The 21618-nt window shown below is 41.7% G+C and overlaps 1 protein-coding gene across 1 annotated transcript; it reads left to right on the forward strand.

Annotated features, from left to right (window-relative positions):
- Positions 1 to 5976: 5976 nt before the first annotated feature.
- On the forward strand, positions 5977 to 18031 carry LOC310998887 (neurexophilin-1; the record flags this gene model as incomplete). Its single annotated transcript, XM_083989137.1, has 2 exons — positions 5977 to 6057; positions 17225 to 18031. The coding sequence occupies 2 exons, from the start codon at positions 5977 to 5979 to the stop codon at positions 18029 to 18031; spliced, it is 888 nt and encodes a 295-aa protein (XP_083845263.1).
- Between the last annotated feature and the right edge of the window lie 3587 nt (positions 18032 to 21618).

Below are 21618 nucleotides of genomic sequence, written 5' to 3' on the forward strand. Positions count from 1 at the left end.
CTCCCCCCACCCCCCACCCCACCAGGAGACGCTCCACCTGTCACAGAAACCCACTTCATCACGCCATTACAGTGAAGGACATAGATGTTTGCATCGTGAATGGACACGTCACAGAGCGGAGAAACTACAGCAAATCCTCTTAGCAGAGACACTAGTGAGGTTTAACCATTTCAAGTAGGGATCCATTCAGCCCCCCCCCCCCCCACCCCTTTTTTTTTTTTTTTTTTTTTTAAACGTTTTCTTTTTGCCAGAGCCTTCGTGACCTCCACCGTGTTCAACCAAATGCCTTTTTCTTTTTCTTTTTTTTTTTGCCCCCCGACACGTCCACGTGCGTTCGATCACAGGACCCGTTAGAGAGGCGTCAGACCCGGCTCTCTCCTGCTGCCTCTGAACATGGCAGAACAAGCTCCAACTCTTCCCCCACGCTTTTACTGCTTGTCCCTAAAAATGCTGAGTAGCTGGAGGCTTAGGATGCTCTGACGGCTCGTACGTTGCCAAAAGTCACCGCAGGGAAGAGGAGGAGGGAGAGGAAAATCTCCATAAAAAGGTTTGGATTCCTTTTTCTCAATCCTCAACTGGGTTTTGACTCAAATCTCTTTTACAGTCTTGAACAAAAGGGAGGCATTTCTTCTCTTTCTTCTTTTTCTTTTTCTTTCTTTCTTTCTTTTTTTTTTTTTTTTCGTTTGCTTGATTCCGAGGCGCACAGGCCTGAGTTTGTGGGATAAACTGATCTGTACGATGCTGATGGAGGAGTAGCCTGCAATCAGTTGTTCATGGAAACCACTGCCTGCCTGCCTCCACCCTTGCTTTGTTTCGGGCACTACATTGCACTATATTAGTGCAGCATGATATGCACACGTGACTTCTACCTTCTATTGCCATAAAACACTGCCTCTTCCAGACGAAACCGTGCAGCCGAGGAACAGCTGAGGTCGACGTGAGGACATTCGAAAACGACAGCAACAGGAAAAACGATGTTTAGATGTCTCACATTCTACAAAAACAAGTGTGAATCTCCAGTAAATATATGTATAGATTTTATTTCTCACAACTGATCTTTTTGGTTGTAGTAAAGTACCTTTTGTGGTTTGTAGATTTCGTCTGGTGTTATCACTGTATTTCTGCCCAGATACAATTAAGCTATTTTAAATGACGATAATCAGCAGGTGAAAGTTCTTTTAACGAAGCTCCTGCGTTAAAAAAAAGGAAAAAAAAGTTCTTTAGAACCAGAAAAAACAAGAACAAAAGAACAAAAAAAATCGGATTCAATTCAAAATCTTTAACCTTTTTGTTATGGACATCGTCCATAGTGGAAAAGCTGAAATTCTGCAGCGATCAAAAAAAAAGATCAATAAATTGAAACCATTGACGTCATGCAAATGTCATTTCTGCCTTACTGACAAAAACTAAATACTAACAGTCCTGTGATACAGTTGTAATACTTGAATGGGGCATACATTATACACTGTAGTACATTATACACTTATACACCACATATAGACATGAAGAGACTAAATTCTGAGTTTTTCAAGGTTTTTCATGTAGTAACCGTATCATAGCTCCTCTGTTTCGCAGCCACACTACATGAGGTGAAATATAATGATAAAAAAAAAATATCTGTACAAACTCAAAGTATACAACATGTTAATAATAAGAGAACACGCTTCTGCTGAGTTCAACATAAAAAGCAAAACTGGTGTGGAGAATGTTTACTTTTTTGTTGTGGGATTTGTAAATAACAGCAATTTTTTTATTTTTTTGGGAAAAAAAATTAAAATTATGTGTACATTTATTTTGTATTGCACAAAAAATGTTTAGTTTGACTATTGCAAAGTGGGTGTATGATATTGCTGATTGTTGTTATCATGATGCAAGTTGTATGTTGTGAACAAAAAAGGAACGATAAACGAAACAGACAAAAGACGAAGGCTCGGCCGTTTTGTACAGGTTGTTTATATGTATGGGAAGAATTACTGAAAATAAACACGGACACGGTTGTAAACACACAACGGGAAACTTATTATGTCTGAAGTCATGTTTGTCTATTTAGATAAATCCACTGAGGACAGGACACTAAGGGGTTAAGCTGCATTTCCTTAAATCTCTAGTCAACAAACCAAAGACAAAGATTTAGTTAATCTGCCAGTACTAAACATTTGGTAACACTTTATTTCACAGGTCCAATATTTCTGAATAACATCTTCCAACTTTCCTGGAAAGAAGCTTTGATGCTAATTACAGGAGAAAGTTCATTTCATTTTCAATGAATCAGAGAAATTTCTCCAGTAAATATTTGTTACTTGTTCAGTTATTTTTTGAAACTTTATTCTTCATTTGCGATTAGTCATATGTGGGTGTGCAGATATATTTTACGTTTATCTTACCTGCTGTCGTCTGCATCGAAACATCATCAGTAGCCTATTAGCGTTAGCTCGACTTATATCATGGCAAGTTCACCAACTAATCACTTGTTATTATAAACTAATTATAGTTATTTCCAGGAAACTTCTAAAACATAAATTGGAATTTTAAGACCTGTGAAATGTCACCATAAAAGTTTTTTGTTTCTGAGTTATTGAGTTACCTGTTTGTCCAGCTTAAAGGTATTCAGAAAAGAAAATAGAATTTGATCCCACTAGGTCTAACATTAGTGTAATAACTAATCTATCAGACGATGTAGCCCAAAGTTTGTGCAAAATTCTATTTTCGAGTAAATCCGGGGTGAAAGTGGGGTATTTTTTTTTCCGCATTTGATAATGCAGGCGCACAAATTATGCATCACGTTGCTCACGATTCATCAGCCACTGATATTGGATCTGTCATCTGTCAATCAAACGTCTGAGAAAAACGAGGAGACTCGCCCACCACCACCGACACAAACTCTCCTCCTCCAGATCCCTGCGCTCCATCACTTAGCCTCGCTAGCTAAGTTAGCAAGCTATAACGTAGCAAGCCTAACAGTTAGCTACGTTAGCTCAACACACTCGCACACACACACACATACACACACCGATCTCAATCCCGCCCCAAACATTGAATATCCCGCCCGCTCGATACTGACCAATCAAATTTGTTTTCCGTACTCGAGTAAACTCGTGCGGCAACTCTTGGAAACTGGTGGAAGGAGGCGCGACAAACAGGACAAACGGCCATTTCTGAACACCTTTAAGCACAAAATCAATAAGTCACTTTTACAAACATAAGTAAATCAGTAAAAGCAGGTCATAAATATTGTTCTTTGTTGTTTTATTTTAAAGCAGAAGTAAGCGATCCGGTGGTTTTGGCTAACTTCCTGTCAGCAGATGGAGTTAGCAGTCCCCGCCCTCGTCCCTACGTCACCACATTCACGCGCATCCCTTGGCTGCACACACAGAGAGGACCGCCCCTTTATGCCGTTCTCTCTCCTCATTGGATAAAGGTTGTAGGATACAAGGAAAGTTTTATCCTCGGCTTACAGCAGTGACTGACAGACCCGTGTTTCAGACCAAACACTCTATGTAGCTAAGTGATTGCTGTCGGAAGATATAACTATTTAAGACTTATATTAACACAAACATTCCGCTTACTTCTGCTTTAAGTCTCTGTAATTTTCTAAAACAGCTGCTCTGTAGTTTTTAATCAAAGTCACTAAAACCAGAGGAAAAATTTAATTTTCAGCTGCGGATGGATACACATTTGCAGATAATAAGGACATAAAGAGAAGCGCTGGGTTTTCAGCCTTCAAGGTGAAACCCCAATGAAAAAGTCACTTAAATAACTAAAATAACTAAATATGACAGTAAAAACACACAGTTAACAGAACAGTCTGATCCTTGTTTGCAACGAGGTTCTTCGCACTGTCATCATCCATCCTGTTCACACTGGATGTGACCAGTAAGAGACAGAACGTCTCTGTGAAGCTGAATGGAGCCTGGCTTCATCCAATCAGCTGGAGATCTTCCAGGTTCTTGTGTTTTTAGCACCAAATTCCCTCTTTGTGTTGCTTCCTTCATCTGCAGCTCAGCACACAAACACTGAGGGGGAACTGAAATTGGCGTCCAACATGTTAGTGAGCAGGGATTCATTGAAGATAATTTCACATTTTTAGGAAGGGCTCACAAAAAAAAAAAACCTCTGTGATTCATTAAATTAAGATTAATTTGATAAACTAAATTGGGAGGTTTTTGGTTTAGATTCAAAATGAAGATGTGTATCTGTTTTTTGTTTTTTTAAAGGGTCACTCCACTGATTTGACTTGTCAGTTTAAGTCACTGTGCTGCTCAGAAGTGACATCACTTGATTGATCACTGTTTGGGACTGAAGCCTACAGATGTTTAACTGATGTCTGCTGCGAACAGTGCTCGTGCAGTTTGGGGGGATGCGGGCATTTAGCCGACATCTGATGGAAGATGTTATCGCGTTTTATTGGATCTAATGGTTCTGGAGTTCTGGAGTTTGACCCGTGATGCAGCTTCAAAGTCAGGAAACATCCCACTTTGCTGCTGATTCAGGCTTTATTGTTTTGTTTTCTTCTTGTTTCTCACTAGTTTTAAACTCTGTGGGAGTGAAACACTAAATCACCTGAGTCCTATTTTCAGGGATGTTTGTCAGTTACTGATCTGACGTTTTTCATCCAACTATAAAACAAAATGAAACTGTCTCCTCATAATTAAAGTGCAAGATTTCTGTCATGCACGAATTCAAGCTTTAAGATGTTCACTGACAGTTAACATCCATGTCTGGTCAATCCGTTCAAAGTTTGCACTGACAAGTAAAAACCAAAAATATGGTTTCATATATTTATTAAAACAGTTTATTGTTGTTTGTGTGACAAAAAAAAAAAAGATCTGTGGGTTGTTACTGTTTAGGTCCAAATTCCTGAATAACCTTTGAAATTTAGAAAACTTGAGGTCACTTATTCCCTCTTCATTATTACTATTAAATTAGCTGTTACTAATACAATATTATTATCAAATCATAGTGCTATTATATCCTGTTATCAATGCTAATTTTAGAGGCTGAATACCTCATTGAGGCCCAGTGAACAAAACACACTACACTAAACTTGCTTCTCACTGTTTTCCCCCTTTACGTGGTTGAGTACGTATATACTGTATATACTCAAAAATGTCTGAAAGTATCGAGGAAAATTATTCAAGTAGCTTATTTTTCCATGCATTTGAATAATTAAAAAAAAAAAAACATTTAACTCTGAATTTGAACAAAAAAAATCTAAATGAAAAACCTAAAAAAAAAAAAAAGACAGCTCCCCTTTAAATTGTGTGATGTTTATTGGTTTATTGACAGTAATGAGCTGTTACTTAAAGCTGCAACATGTCAGGAGTCCTGTATCAGTTTTGAACACTTGAACGCATCATGTCTCTGACTGTGTCTCCTGATGTTCACAGAGACAAAGAGGAGCCGGTGCAGCTGACGGCCACTAGGTGTCAGCCCCCGACGACGTTAAAGGAAAAGTTGCCTATAAAAAGTCTCTGATGTGAACCTCCTCCACTGCTCCCCCCCTGTTTCTCCCATCTCCCTCCCTCCCTCCCCCCCTTCCCTCCTCACTCACTCACACACTCACTCACTCACTCTATTTCTCTCTCCATCCCTCCTCTCCTCTCCTCTCCTCTCCTCTCCCCTCCTCTCTCTCTCTCTCTGAACCTCAGCGCGCACTATATAAAACATTCCTCCACACTGACACTCGCATCTCCAAACACCTCGCTTCTCGGCGCAGCGCCTCCTCTGCCTCCCAGAACCCCACTCAGTCACTTGAACCGCTTTAACATCAGACATCTGACCCTCCTGAATGAGCCGGAGAAGAAGATCCATCTCCGCCGTCTCGCCTCAGGACCGCCTTCCCCTGCTCCTCCTCCTTTCTCCTCAAGTTCGGCAGCTGATACCGGTTCAGTCAGGAGGAGATTTCTCTCTCTTTTTTTCTTTTCTTTTCTGTTTTTTTTTTGTTGGTGTGGCTGAGAAGATCAAGGACAGTTTGACATGAGGGGAGACGTTCCACAAAGAGGCATGAAGACCACATGTCTGTGCGCTGCCGCCGTGCTGCTGTCACTCATCTCTCTGGTGAGTTAAATGTCATTTTGATTTGACCTTTTGTTTTCATGTCTTCACTCTTGTCTTCTCCACGCTTCCTGTGATTAATGCTCCTGCTGATCCGGCAGCAGGAGCATCAAGGGTTGGCCGCGAAGAGACGGTTTAGACAAGTGAGTTTCAGACCTTAAAAAAAAAAACAAGAAACATGTTTCAACATTTTTAATTTAGAGAAATGTTTGAGCACGGTGTCGTTTCCCTCCTGCTGTAGCTCACTTACAAACGTGTATTTACAGCGCGTTCCTTAAATCTTGATACCTGTGCTGATGAACTAAACACCCACAAACCAGGTTTCCAGCAGTGACTCATTAATATCTTCATGAATTTTAACAAAATGTCAGTGTTGAACGCAGCCGTTCCCCCCCTCCTCTCCTCCAAACTCAAATCTGCATCTTCTTGACAAATCCAACCCAAACACCCGCTGGATATTTCTCCCTCAGCACTATCAATTCAATCCTTCCTTTTGCATTTTCTTTCCTCCTTCTCCTTCTCCTTCTCCTCGTCCTCATCCTCCTCTTCTTCCTCCTCCTCCTCTACACCCCCCATTTACAGATGCGGTTCAATAAGAGTGTATGTGACAGTACGGTGGAGAACAGCCTGAGCCCATTATGACAAACACACCAGAATGCTCCTAACTCAATGCCTTGACAGTTTGTGACAACCCAATTCCTTTAATCCTCAGAGAGACAGTAACCCCTCACCCACTGATAAATCTGTCAACAAAGCAATCAAAGCAGAACAGGAGCCACTCCTCTTCTCCAACCAAAAAAAAAAAAAAAAAAATTCCATAAACTTAATCCCTACAAACTTGACTGGCCTTAAAAAGCTCCCGTGGTGTTATCTGTGTTTAATTTGCATAGTGATGGAAAGAAGTCAATTACTATTAATTATTCTCTACAACTTAATACCCATTATCGAATTGAATTCACCGTCTCGAAAACCATAAACTCAATTTCACAGCTGACTAAGCACACTAATCATTTCACCCCACCACCACCACCACCAGCACCGCCACCGCCGCCGCGTCCCCCCCCCCTTTTCTTTTACTTCTCCAAGCCCTTCCCGCTTTGAAGGGACACGAGGATTCTTCGATTTCAGGAGCAATAACATTAACTAACGTGGCTTTTTTCCCCTCTGTTGTCTCAACGCAACGCACACAAACACTGATGATTAAATACATGAGTTATATGTACGAAAAAAAAAAGAAAAGCGTCACGGTGCTGAGAGCTGATCTCATAGCATCACTTGATGGGGAATGTTTTTTTTTTTCCAGACCGGGCTGCCAAATTGCTTCGCTATGCTTTAATGGGATGATCATAATTGTTTCGTACTCGGTGCATCCTAAGCTTTCGCCTGCAGCTCCTTCAACAGATTGACAGACCCATGGGAACCTCACAAACTTATTTTGGCCGCCTTTGAACCAAGTCGTGTGTGAAATAATATGATTATGCATTTTTCCTCTGGGTAAGTTGGAAAACTGGTGGCTAGGGCTTTTTTTTTTTTTTTTTTTTTTTCTCCCCCCTTCCTCCTCCTCCTCCTCCTCCTTCTTCTTCAAACTGCCCCGCTCTAATATCCTGCAGTCTGTCCGTGCACAGTATTTATCCTCCTCTGAAGTCATGGTAATAATTGTGCCCTGGCCTCTCAAAGTGCTGCAGCAGTGATAGGACTCAGCTCCATCCACAGCTGCCTGTGATGTCTTGACACACTTTTTGATTTGTCATCATCTCTGACCCCCCTCAGGTAACACTTTGATATCACTGGGAGAATATAGACCTAAACTCTTAGTGGGTGTCAAATGCCCTTAGTTGATCCATCAGCTCAACTACAGGGGGACCTCACAAGGCGAGACAAGTTAAATTCACTGTAAATGACTATGACGACAATCATATCCCGAGTGCTCAGACTGAAGACGCTCTTGAGGACGGCGTCGACACACTGAGGACTCTTCAGCCTCCCCTCCAGTCTGAAGCAGCAACCACATCCAACACACTCTTCTTCCTCCTTCCTCCTTATGACAGATTGTTGGTTTGATTTGTGGCATCTGAAAGTAACAAGCAGAAGCCAAGGAGCAGGAGGTCACAGTTTAGATCCCCCCAAAAAACAGCCACATGTCCTTGATCCAAACTGCAGCAGCCCCTCACATATAAGCCTCTCTGGGATCCACAGCTTCACTTTAATACCTCAAATTTTTTTTTTTTTTTTAACTAAATAAATCCACAGAAGCGGCCTGTTCCTTTCTGAGCGTGTGCAGCTCAGCGATTATTCACAAACGGCAACTGTTCATTTCTGAACATGCGGCCGAAACTCTGCGAGCACACAGCACACAGCAGCCTCGCAATCAAGATTGCAAAGTGGCACAGCCCAAATCTGCTATCAGCCCACCCAGCCCCCTCCTCCCCCCCACCCCCTTCTCTATTCTAACTCTGTCCAACTAGAAGTGTCGCATTCACAAATCCTCCCCACACACAAGTCACAGCAGCCGCAGCATTCAAGTAAATGAAAACTGACACACACTTTCATTCTTCCTCGCAAGGTTTTGTGTACAGCCCACCGCCGAGTCATCTGGCTCCTCCGGTGCTTCTATTAAAGGTGGAATTTGTTGGCTGTTTGGAGGTCCAGCCCATAGAATATCCTCCGAGCTCCCGAGGGAAGCCGGGGTTGTTTATCTTCCTGTTTCAAAGAGCGGACGCCTGCGCCTTATCACAGTCTCGCCAAGAGTAGATAGCATTTAGGTTTGTCCAACAGCCTGACTATATGCTGCATCTGGCAATCTGTGAGTCGTTTCCTAAAGGACTTCTGCATACTGATGCTGTTTGTGTTATCTCGCTGAGGGATTCTGCCTCATAAACCCAACCTGGGAACAATATTAACAAACAGTTAAATGAGGTTTTTAGGGGAAGTGGGGGGGTGGTGGTGGTGAGAGAACAACCTGCAGGTCCAGGAAAAGTTGGAAAAATGCAAAGCCGTGAAATGAAAGCCTTTAAATATGACTGGGAGCTGCTTTTTGAATATCTCTCACATCTCTCTGCACATTAAATGTATATCGTAAATGACATTTTTAAGGCGGCTTGTGTGAAAGCAGGTGGGATAGCGGTTGTTGAGACACACGCTGTGGACCTGGACGGACAAAAAGACGCTTTTCTTTGTTTTGTTCGCTTATTAGAGGGAAATAATGTAAATCAGCTCTGATGATACTAGAGATTAAAATTCAGGGCGCCTCAGCCTCAGCCAAACTAAATCACTGTAGAGCCCATTAAAGGCTGCTCATGACAAATATATCTTATTTCTATGTAATATCTTTAAAGCGGCTGCATGTGAGTGTGAGTTCACATCATTTTTTGTTTCCGTTTTAACAAGTTTTTCAGTCTTTATGGCCCAATGTGCAACAATCAGAGTTAAAGCTGAGAGTCAAATCAAATCCTTAAATGTACAAATTATTTAATAAGATTAAAAAACTCATCTGATGGGCTGCACAGGGAGCGTGGAGGTGTGGGTTTGATTGACGGTAGACATGAGAAAACAACAACTGTCATCATGTTGTGATTCAAATGTTGCAAAAAAATTTATTGAAATGTGAAATGTGATGTCACTTTTTCTTTTTTTTTTCTAATTGAGTCCTGTCCGTCTGGTTTCTCTGTGTCACTCTCTCTGGTTTCAAACTGTTGAAACACTCCCCAGCTCTCTGAAACTAGGAGTTTAATATTTTCATGACAATATTGTTCAGGAAAGTTTCTGTTTTGGGGGGGCGGGGAAGGGGAAGGGGTAGGGGTGGTGGGTGGTGGGAGGGGGGTTTACCAATTATTTCTCTGCAAATGGAAAATCTATCAGCAGACTCTAAACCTGCTTAAGTTTGATATCATTTGTTACGGTGAACGTCAGACTCAGCCTCCACTGTGAGGGATTACACAACTCATTTTCTCACGTTGTGGAGGATGAAGCTGGTGTTAGTCTCTATTTTCTATTGTCAACAAGTCCCATGGAAACAAAACAAAACCAAAAGCCTGTTTGTTTAGTCTGTGGCTCCGAGTTCACTGCTTCATATTAAACATGGAAATCTTTGAAAACAACCAGAGAACAGAAACTCTCATTAAAACATCAGGACGCTGAATATATCCTTCAACAGCCTGGGCACTGTAGTCAATAGCAACTGGTGCTCAAGTAGGAGTAAACTGGGTACTACTTCCAGCTGCGGATGGATATGTGATGGATGTGTGGGCATTTGCAGCAGCAGGACAGTGCATGTGGGATTTGTTCAAAATCAGACTTGATGGCTGAAAACAGAAATGATCAGCAACATTCTCCTCCATGTAGAGAGATGAACGGCTTCCTGGCTCAGTCGCAACTATAAATTAAATTAACTAATAAAACACAGTAGCATGAAAACATGTGGATGAACTCACTATTACTTCCCATTAAAGCTCATTGTTTCCTTTTTGAATAATTGATGTTCCTCTCAGCAGTGGACATGATCTACAGTGTCGTCTTTTTTCCTCTGGTTCAGTCTTTATTATAATTTCAGTACAACTTTCAGTTTGTTCTTTTTCTATTCAAACCCTTTTGTTTTGACACATCATTACAAAAGCTTTTTTTTCCTTCTTTCTTTCTAATTTATGTGCTAAAAGTTTCTCTATGGGATCATTCATGATTCACTGAATTATAATGTTGTAACAGATTCTTACACGTCATGTTTCATTTTTCCCCGTCATCCTTTTCTCTCTTTTTATTGTAAACATTACACAGCGTATAGGGAGCGACAGTTCTGGCCAGAAACATGACGACCTGAGAGACGGATGTAATTATGTCTAAATTAGAATGACAACATCGTCATCATCATGGATTAATCTGCAGGTTTTCTTCACTTGTAATAGATTTGATCTATAAAATCACATTTACACACTATTTCCAAAAGTTCAAGTTGATGTCTCAAATTAATTCTGTCCAAGCAACAACCCAAAACAACACACATCACTTAGGAAAAAGAAAAGCTGAACTAATGACAACAATTATTGGATTATTAAAGTTATCTATGATGAACTAAGATTAAATGTAGTGAGCACTCACTTTCATAAAATATTTTTTCTCACTTTTAAATTATATTTTATGAAGTATTCATGAGTTACAGTAAATTGGCTGAAAGCACTGCTACTGTGTCTCCTTAAGGCAGTGGTTTCCAACCCCCACCCCCTCTACCCCCCCAACCCACCTCCACCTCCCAATGGGTCCCAACTGTACATCTGAGGGGTTGCAAGATTATTAATGGAAAAAATGCAATTTTAATTTTTTTTTCCAGATTTTCCTTGAAACTTGCTGAATCGTTTCACTCTGAGAAGTTTAGGAAGTGAAATTCACTCCCAGGTTGTTGCCATGGTTCCAACCTGTGACGAATGGTCAGAGGTGGCAGCTGCTGCTTCATTCTGAGGACATGTCCTAACTGAAAATGTTGAGGGATACTAACTGAACCGCTCAAATTTAATCATATCCAGAGAATACATTTTTTGATTAAACACAGCCAATTAAGTGCTGAAATAATTTTTGCCTTTAGCCACTGACGATATTATTATTTTTTTCCCCTTATGTGATATTTAACAAAATCCACTATTGACAAACCAATATCTGTTAAACCCAAAGTTATCAAAGTGTGACTGTTGACCTTTACGCCTCCATGTTTACCCCCCTCCCTCCTCCTCCCCCTCCTCCTCCTCCTCCTCCTCCTCCTCCAGCAGCTCTCTGCCTCCTTTCTCTCTGCAGTATCTCCTCCAGACACATTCATGCATCTAACACTCACAGTCTCTCTTTGTGCTTCACTTGCATGTTTTTGAAGCCAGCAAGAGGTAAATCTTGGCCCTCCCGAGTGTTGGTGCAGTCAGTCGGGGTGTTCTGGATATAAACGTTGCTTTAGTCAGGACTGCCTCTGATCTGCCTAATCTCCCCGGGCTGGATTACAGGTTGGGCTCTAATCCGTGAAGTGGGGTCTCTGTGAATGTGCCTCCGAGTGCTCTAATCCAGAGACTGTCAGGTGCTTTAGATGAAAGCTAATTGCATGTCACAGTTTGGGGACCATACATAACGCCGGTGACAACAGAGCCAGTTTCCACAACAAGGAATTAGGTCTGACGATGGCTGGGCACGCGCTCGGAGATGCGCTGTGTAATTTTGATAATCTTGGAAGAAAATAGTGAAGAAATCCCCCTCGAAAAAATTGATTCCGGTGACACCTCCTCTTACAAAATTATTCATCACATGAAGTTGCAGAAAATGACGGCGCTTTGCAAAACATAATGTTGTAGGCGATCTAATTTCCCGGTTGACAACGTGATAAAACACCAACCACCTGACTGGTAAAACCTGCTAAATCTGCTATGTTTAGGAAGCCGTCTTCACGTTCACCCCTCGTATCCACACACACACACACACACACATACGCGCTGCCACTTATTAGGCTGACAGTCACTTAAACCAGCTCAAAGCAGTTTCCTAATATCCCTTGATCTGGTTTCAGGACTCCGTAGAGACTGAAAGCCAGTTACTGAGAAGCATCAGTAATTACTGCACTAGGAAAATGATATTTCATTTGATCACTAGAGACTACAGTCATTTAACCACTCGGAATAGAAAAAAAATCAGGACAAATAAATTGGGCTTAAGAGTTTCGCACCAGCACCGGTCAAAGGTCATGCGGAGACAGTTTATCCTTTTAGAACTGGACTGGAAACATCTTCAACTGAGTCCACATTTAAACTCACAGAGGATCAAGTGTTAGAAATCCATTTAACCAAATCCTGCACTTACATAAGGACAGGAGTTCACCAGTTTCCTCTCGACATTATTTCACACTTGCTGACATATAACATGTTTAAAAGTCTGTCGTTATGTTGATGTTTTGTCAGTAACCACAACAACATTTAAAGCCCCTGTTTATAGCATTTACTACATACTGTATGTACAGCCATATTCAGCCATAATACAGCTGTATGTTCAGTACTAGACAGTTTAAACACCAGCTTGGCAGTTTTGAGATTGAATTGTTAATAAATGCATTAATAAACACTTAATAACAGCATTTTAAAAGCATTTATTAGATGTTAGCATGCTGCTATTCAAGGGATAGTAGCATTTTTTTTAAAAGTGGGGTTGTATGATCTACAAATAGCCCCTAAGTACTTTAATTGCAGTAGCAGACTCTCTACACTCCTCCCGTTAGCAACGCCAGCCCATAGCCCTGCCCACAGATTTACAACATACATTGTTGTGAATGGACCCAAAGAAACGGCCTATTTTTGTGGCCTAAAAGCGGTTTTACCTGAAAAAAAAATACACAGTTCCATTGTTCGCTATAATATAATTTTTTCCAGCCCCTCAAAGTGCAGGAAAAAGGGTTAGCGAACAATGGAACTGTGTATTTTTTTTCACGAAAAACCTCTTTTAGGCCGCGAAAATAGGCCGTTTCTTTGGGTCCATTCACAACAATGTAGGCTATGTTGTAAATCTCTGGGCAGGGCTATGGGCTGGCGTTGCTAACGGGAGGAGTGCAGAGAGTCTTCTACTGCAATTAAAGTACTTAGGGGCTATTTGTAGATCATACAACCCCCCAAAAAAATGCTACTATCCCTTTAAAACCTAATTGGGGGAGTTTAAAGTCCACTATTTAGCATTTATTTTTAGCACACAAATATAGGAGAAATGGTTTATAACACTCTATAATGCAGTTTAAAGGCAGCTATATATTATAATGTGTCCTTCAAAGACATATTTTATATTACTACAACCACTGCAACAGTTTTAAGCTTTAATTGTTAGCAAATGTTTTAGTTAACGCTCATAACTAGACTATATGTTATAAAAGCATTTGTAAAATGTTTACATGCTGCTATCAAAGCCTAAATAAGGGGTCTATAAGTGTCAGCCCATCAACTTAACTTATCTGCTGTATTATCCTACAGTATAAAATGCTATAATTTGTTCCATTAAAATGAGCAGAAAAAACTGAAACATGATCAAACATGAAATATTCTCAAAGCCAAAAAATAAAGACTGGACTATAATGTGATAATCGACTTTATAGCTCCTTGGCCGACAGTCTATAAGATACTATTTCACTGAACTTTTACATCCTAAGGAGCTTTATGTTTGACTGTAATGGTGCCAATAAATCCTGAACAGGAAGCCTCCCTCATCCTCACAGCCACTTTATCTTTTCACAATACATCAGGCAACATGACAGACTTTTGTTTCCAGCGATGGAAGACAAAAAGGTGCTGTTCATTAATACAGTTTAACTGTCCCACTGCACAGGGAAAGTGCTGAAATTCATATTCCTCTTCACCTCGTCACTACAAACATTTCCCCATGAAGGTCCCCGCCGCTTTTTTCCTTTTTCTTTTATAAAATCCAAGCGACTGCAAAGATCTGACTGTTTCAAAAACTTCTTCTGGGTTTTGAAAGCGTTCTATCTCCGTGCATCGTGTTGCATTATAAAAAAGCTCCAAACTGTCTGTCTCTGTTCAGGTGGAGGAGGGAGGGTGGGAGGAGGGAGGGGGAATGAAACAGCTCCTAAGCCAAAGTCTCCACACAACGCCACTAACGGTTCGTTCACATCGGGTCATTCATCATCCAGCAGGTCTCTTCAAAACAGCTGGGGGCCATCTTTTTCCAAACTCCTCCACTCCGAAAGCCAAGTGCATGAAACGAACGCCGGCTTCAGAGGAAGATCACAACTCCTGCGACGCCTTAGTTAGCAGCAAGCTCCTCTCACGCTACAATGTCATTCAGTGAACTTTCTGAATGAGAGAAGACCTTATTTTCAGAGTATTGATCGCAACGTGCAGGTACGAAATAAAAAACGCCCAGACCAGATAGATCTGCTGTCACGTTCCCGGGCCCGGGTTTGGACATCACTGTCACAGGCCTCTGTGGGGTGCACGGGGAGTCTTCGCTCTCTCATCTGTGTGATTGTTAGAGGAGAGACACAGAATGAATCATCAATCATCCATTCAGGGCACATTCAGCAGGTAATAGTCTGCTGTTGCATCACGTCTGCAGCCCGAGAAGCGCTTCATTCATCTCGATGTATGGCAGGAATACCCTTAATCTTGATTAGGACGCCCTGCACAAGATGTTTCACACACCGTGAGACTTAGTTACAGCATTAACACCGTTTGTTACAGGTGCTGACACGTTTCTGGACGGATAAATCACCTGGATTTGTTGGTGTTTTTTTCTTTTCTTTTGTGTCACCAAGGAGACGGGTCCCGGGTATGAAGGGATGTCGATAGATTTTGAAGGAACACAGAGCGAGCTTATGTCCGCATGACACTAATACCACACAGACCGCTGACCTTGGACAATTCCATTCAGTGTAAATGTTTGTTAATTCCTAGATTACCTACAGTATCTCTTCTGCATCATGGCTGCAGTACAGCTAAATATGAGGAAACAAAGCACCATGACAGTAAAGCCGACATTAATAGTCAGACTGCACCAGGACACGTCTCTGTCTCTGATCTGTGGCTTGAAAGGCAGATGCACCAACATCCACTCACTCACCTTCTGCCTCTCTCAATAAAACACCACATTGCCTCCAATAGGAGCAGAGCTTTGGCACTGGACATTCACTTTGTAGACAGGTTTAACATTGTTTTAAAGGGATACTTCACCCATAACCGATAATTCACCAATTTTCTATTCACCGTCATGCGAAGAAAGGGTTTGGAGAACTGTCAGAGTCATCAAAACGCTTTTGGAGTTCCATGGGGGGTCTTACTGGCAATGGATTTCCATATAATGGCCGCGGATAGAGTTCACTTTTGAATCGTCCATAACACACACTATGAAACATCCAGATACCTCCATACTGCTCGTCTGTACTGACCCAAGTGTCCTGAAGACGCGACATGAAAAAGTTGTTTGAAAAAAATATATATATATTTGATCTCTGTTTTTAGCCTTGTTGTAGTGGTAGCTCCCAGTGGCTACGCGAGATGCACGAGATGTTCTTCCGTGTTTACATCATACATCCAATGGTTTACAACAACGAACGAACATCTCGCAGCAAATCTTGTGCATGTGCACAAACATCAACTGGTCCCAACTTCTGTCTAAAAGATGTTACCAGCATATAAATTGTTTGGATTATTCTTATAATTTGTTTTGTTATATGATTTTTCTATTAGGATAAACCTAACCCTACACATTTGCTCCATGTTCATCAAATATGGTGAATACAAAGTTGAGATAAGCAGCTTTAACTGTCTAACTGCAACAAAGAGCTTCTTGACATGTCAACGAGAAGCAATTCTGCAAAATCTGATCTGCCATTTCAACCTTTCTTGATGTTTTGTAATGCAGACACACCATTTTGCATTTAAAGCTATACAATAATTGCTCTAATCAAGAAGTCAGAACTAGAATATGTTGTTTATCCGTGTTGTATCCTCTAACAACCTCGTCAGCAGGACCACATTGTACATTTGTCAACTAATTATTACTGACAACTGAATCTGTTCTCTGGAGGTACAGTGCTGTGTTTGGGGATTGGTTAGGTTGATGTACATGGTTGCGGATTGAGAACCATTCCGGGTACTTTGTCCGGGAGCGTGCCTATGTTCCCACAGCCCTATGTTCCCTCAGCCCTATGTTCCCACTGGACTCTCTCTACCTATCTGGACTCTATCTATCTGCCCTGTCTAGCCTCTACCTGGTCTTTTTTTACTAAACTTAACCAACTCTTTTCTTCATTGCCTAAACCCAACCAATGGTGGGACCAAAGGGCTGTGGGAACATAGGGCCTAATTTTCAGTGGCAACAAAAGTTAGAAATGTGGGAACATAGGGCTGAGGGAACATAGGAATGACCCCCTTTGTCCAGGTCAGGAACCTTTATTATCATGGTCAATGATATGAATCATTGGAATTAATTAATGGAGCAAGAAGTTTATTTTTGAGAGGAAAGGGGAACGTTTGCCTCTCACATCAAAGTCTAATGTTTTTGTCCAAGCTTTTTGAATTATTTCCATAATTGCTCATGACAGACAAAAGACTAAATTCCTACCATCAGTGTGTCCTTCAGTCTAACCTGAGTGTTTTACAAATGCTTTCCAGTTGAAAAAAATGTTCACTCTTTTTTGTCGTTCCTCTTCTTCCAGGTTTCCAGCGCCGATTCACCGAGTTCGAGAAATCCGGACTTAAGAGAGAGCTCCAAATCCAAAGTGAAGACCTACTGGGCCGAGAGCAGCAAGGCCTTCTCCATCAGCCGTCTGCTGTCCAAGACGCTGGACGGCAAAGAGAACTTCACCGCTCTGGATCTGAACTACGACGACGCGGACTCCTTCTCCAAGCAGGAGAACTGGAACTGGCTTTACAACTCCTCCAACCCCCACGAGCCTCGACCCCGGACGAAGAGGAGGCCCATCGTCAAAACCGGGAAGTTCAAGAAGATGTTCGGTTGGGGCGACTTCCACTCCAACATCAAGACGGTGAAGCTCAACCTCCTCATCACCGGGAAGATCGTGGACCACGGCAACGGGACGTTCAGCGTCTACTTCCGCCACAACTCCACCGGTCAGGGCAACGTGTCCGTGGGACTGGTTCCTCCGACCAAAGCCGTGGAGTTCCAGGTCCATCAGCAGTACCACCACCATCATCACCACCAGCAGCAGCAGCAGCAGCAGCAGCAGCAAACGGCTCTGGAGACCAAGGACACCAAGCTGTTCAACTGCAGGGTGGAGTACGAGAAGGTGGAGAAGGGCACCAGGAACTCACTGTGTGCCCATGACCCGTCGCAGAGCTGCCCGCAGGAGCAGACCCAGAGCCACGTGTCCTGGCTGTGCTCCAAGCCCTTCAAAGTCATCTGCATCTTCATCACCTTCTACAGCACCGACTACAAGCTGGTGCAGAAGGTGTGTCCAGACTACAACTACCACAGCGACACCCCCTACCTACCCACCGGCTGATCACATATATAAGCCAGACGAGGAAAAACAAAACAGAAAAAAAAGAAAAGAAAAAAAAAAAAAGACACAGAGACAGGCTGTCAGGTCCTGAGTGATGTCACATTATTCGAATGAAAACGGAGTCAAGACACTTCAAACTTGAAATGATGACAAGCATTAGTACAGCTAACGTATCCTTGTGGCAAGACTGATATTGCTCCGATGAACAGACCTGCACTGGGGTCATTATGAGCGAGCATTTAGGGAAGCATTTATAGGCTTGCAATACTCATATTATATGCATAGCTACTTACATTGAAAGGAAATTCTCAAGCCAACCGTAAAAATATGCTGATTGTATTTATGTAAATATTGTGGATTCCACACAAAGACCAGAAAACAATTTTATTAATGTTTTCTCCTGCTAATTTCGTTGTTTATGTTGATAGTGTATTTCCGTCTCAATCATGCTTCCTGTCCGTTCCAATCAGTCTCTGGTAATCATCGCGAACACGTAAATGTCAATGCAAATAAGAAGAATCTGTCAGTATGCATTAGAGGGCATAATGGAAAAAGCAAAACATGTTTTGAGTGGTGTTGTTTTCTGCAGTGTGATTGTTAGAGTGAATATACCTCTCTGATATTGTTGTCGGAATCTCGTCCATGTCCATGCATGAACCGAATGTGGTAAACAACTGAATAACGTCCATCTATATTTTCATGTTGTTGCGGCTGTCAGAAATAATCTCCATCAAGTCACGACTGTTACAGTAGAAAAAGAAAAAAAAGAAAAGAAAAGAAGTTCTTCTATTTTAATTCTGTGTTATGTGTTAGCAGTTTTCTGAGGCCACGGGTGGCGCGCAAGTCAATGAAAACAATGGAGAGCTCCCGTCAGATCAAACGTGAGCAAGTAAATGTCGCAATAAATAAATAAAAGTTGCAGAAGACGCACATGATGACAGAGATACAGAAGATCATTGTTCTGCACTGCTTTTAAAAAAGACAAATCAAACGTAACTGTGCTCTAATTCTGCTGTTTTGTCACTCCTGCATTTCCATTTTAGACATGTAGACTCTGCTCTTATTTTTGTCCGGTATAATACATTTTCAGCTCTAACAGTGACAAGCAGTCAGTAGTGAGAAGTGTCAGAGTGCCCCCACAGCATCCAAAAATAACTATCTGTACATACTAAATAATCACTTTTTTGTAGAAAAGTGTTGGATAATGAGGGGAGAGAAAAAAAAGCAAGGTCAAAAGTGTTTTTAAAAAGGTTTAAAGAAGAGGAGGTGAACACGGAAAATCATCAGAGATGCTGTTTAACAAAAGCTGAAACAGAACAAACACTGAGCAAAAATGTGAGAAGTGGTAAAATGTGGTTTCTTGCTCCAGAGGAGACAGGACATACATTTAACAGCAGGTGCTAATCACACATTCCACCTATCAAACGCTTGCACCTCTGGTTATCAGAAGAAAAAAAGAAAGAAAAAAAGCAAATTCAGGATGAGACTAACACTGGCTGTTAATGATATTGGATGTTCCAATTGGCTATTAAACCTTCATTACATAAATTGGGAGCCAGTGGCTCCACGTGAAGCATTTAGAGCAAATGAACACAGTGTAAGTGGGAGCTCTGCAGAGTCAACACCATAGAAAGAATGAATTAAAGTGCCGATAGAAAACCTGTAAAAAAGTACAAATGTGCACCTTGGGGCGTAATCACTGCTGTCTATTTAAATTCAGTGCTCTTTCATAGTGTACGCCGTGGTATACACGGCACAGTAACTGCTAATGGCAGCCTGGACGACATCCAATATGCCAGCGCGGGGTGTATTTTGTGACAAGGCGGGCCGGAGAATAGGGGTCCGCCTGTGGGATGAGTGAGCATAAAGAGGAATTTATGATGTGGAGGAACAAGGAGGGCAGAAATCACTGGAAGCACCTGACTCGTAAATTGAGAGCATGTTTCTGTCACAGAGAAGAAGGAATGACTAATGTCTCTGATTGCTGTTTGGGCCAGTTCTTTCATCTCAATAAAGTGACTTTGATATCTCCCCACCCTTACCCAAATGTGCCAGGGACAGTTTGTTCAGCTTCAAAGAATTAAAGCAGCACTTTGCTGAGACAATGCAGCCTCATTATGCATATAATCTTACAAGTGTAAACAGTCTGGCACCAGAGTGTTTGGTGTGAGAGCTGCTGAGAGATGGATCTGTTCCCTGACTGATGTCGTCTCAGTGAAGGCGCTGAAATATGTTGTTTACTGTTTAAGGCCCCAATAATATTAATAATACATAATGCGGATGGCCCGTCAGTATTTCAGCATTAACAACGAGTCAAGCGGCCGCGTGTCGTGTGTGAGAGGCGACAGACACAGAGGATCATCTTCTGTTTTAGCTTCTTCCAGCTCATTGTTTTGGTGGAGCCACAGTGCAGCGTTCAGCAGCTTAACAGACTGATTATTTGACGTAGTCACAACCAAAGGAAAGTGATTGTTGGATTAAATATCTGTAAATGTCTGTTTTAAAAAACCAACAGATCAGGTCAGGTGATAATTTCCTCTGAAATGTTTTTAAAGATGGTTTCACTGCCCCCTAGTTGCCAAAAAATCGATTTACAGTAGAACAAAAGAGGAAAGAATTCTACATTTTGTGCATTTTACATTAAATTTATAAAATAATGAAATATAGATTTATATTTTTGGCATAAAAAGCATAAAATATGTAACATTACTGGTTTGCAACAATCTGGAAACATGTTTTTTGTAATCACGTAGTAAAGTAGTCCGTATTTTGAAACACCTGTCAATCATTTTTTAGAGGATTTGGCTTTTGGCTCTGGAGCTAATCTTTTATTAGCTTTGAGATCACTGATTGTAACTTAAGTAGAACTGGATGAGATTGTTAAACGGAGAAAGTAGAGTTAAATAATTAAATACTTTTTTTTTTTTTTTTTTTTGAAATTGCATTCAGACCAATCTCAAATATCTGACAAGCTCAGTTCAGCAAATCTCTGTCTTGGAGAATTATTTGCACAACTGGGACAGATCGGGTTCATTTAACTCCTCTTTAAAGCCACCGCTTCTTCAATTATGTTAATTTCAAAGCACCATTTTACCCGGCAACAAGGCCGAGTGGCCGTCTCCTTTGAGAACTGTCCATTTAATGAACTCTCTGTGTGTGTGAATGAAACCGACAGCATTACAGCCCAGCGGTGCCTGGACGTGTAAGTTATCTTTGGGCCCAGATCTTCTCCCTCGGTTCAGTCGTCCTGGGCCGGAGCCATCCATGCCTGCCTTCTATCCTCTAGCTCACCCACAATCCCTGATTAATGTGGTCTGGGCGGGAGCTGTCAGAAATGGCAGAGAGAATCATGGGATTTCTCCTTCAGAGTCCCAATGACACCCAGCAGCTGCAGGAGTAAACAGATGACTAACCACTGGCCTTTTGGCAGCCTGTGGAGATTCACACGGAGGGAGGGCTGCGAACGTTGCTTTGACATTTAGGTGGATTAGAAAGTTCTTGGGTTCTGCTCTCGTGGTGTCAGAGGTGGTTGGCATAGTAATTATTTGCGTCTCGGTTTTTCTTCCGCTTGACCCCCAACCGCAGGG

This window comes from Trachurus trachurus (genome assembly GCF_905171665.1).
Source record: "Trachurus trachurus genome assembly, chromosome: 16".
In the NCBI taxonomy this organism is placed as follows: Eukaryota; Metazoa; Chordata; class Actinopteri; order Carangiformes; family Carangidae; genus Trachurus; species Trachurus trachurus.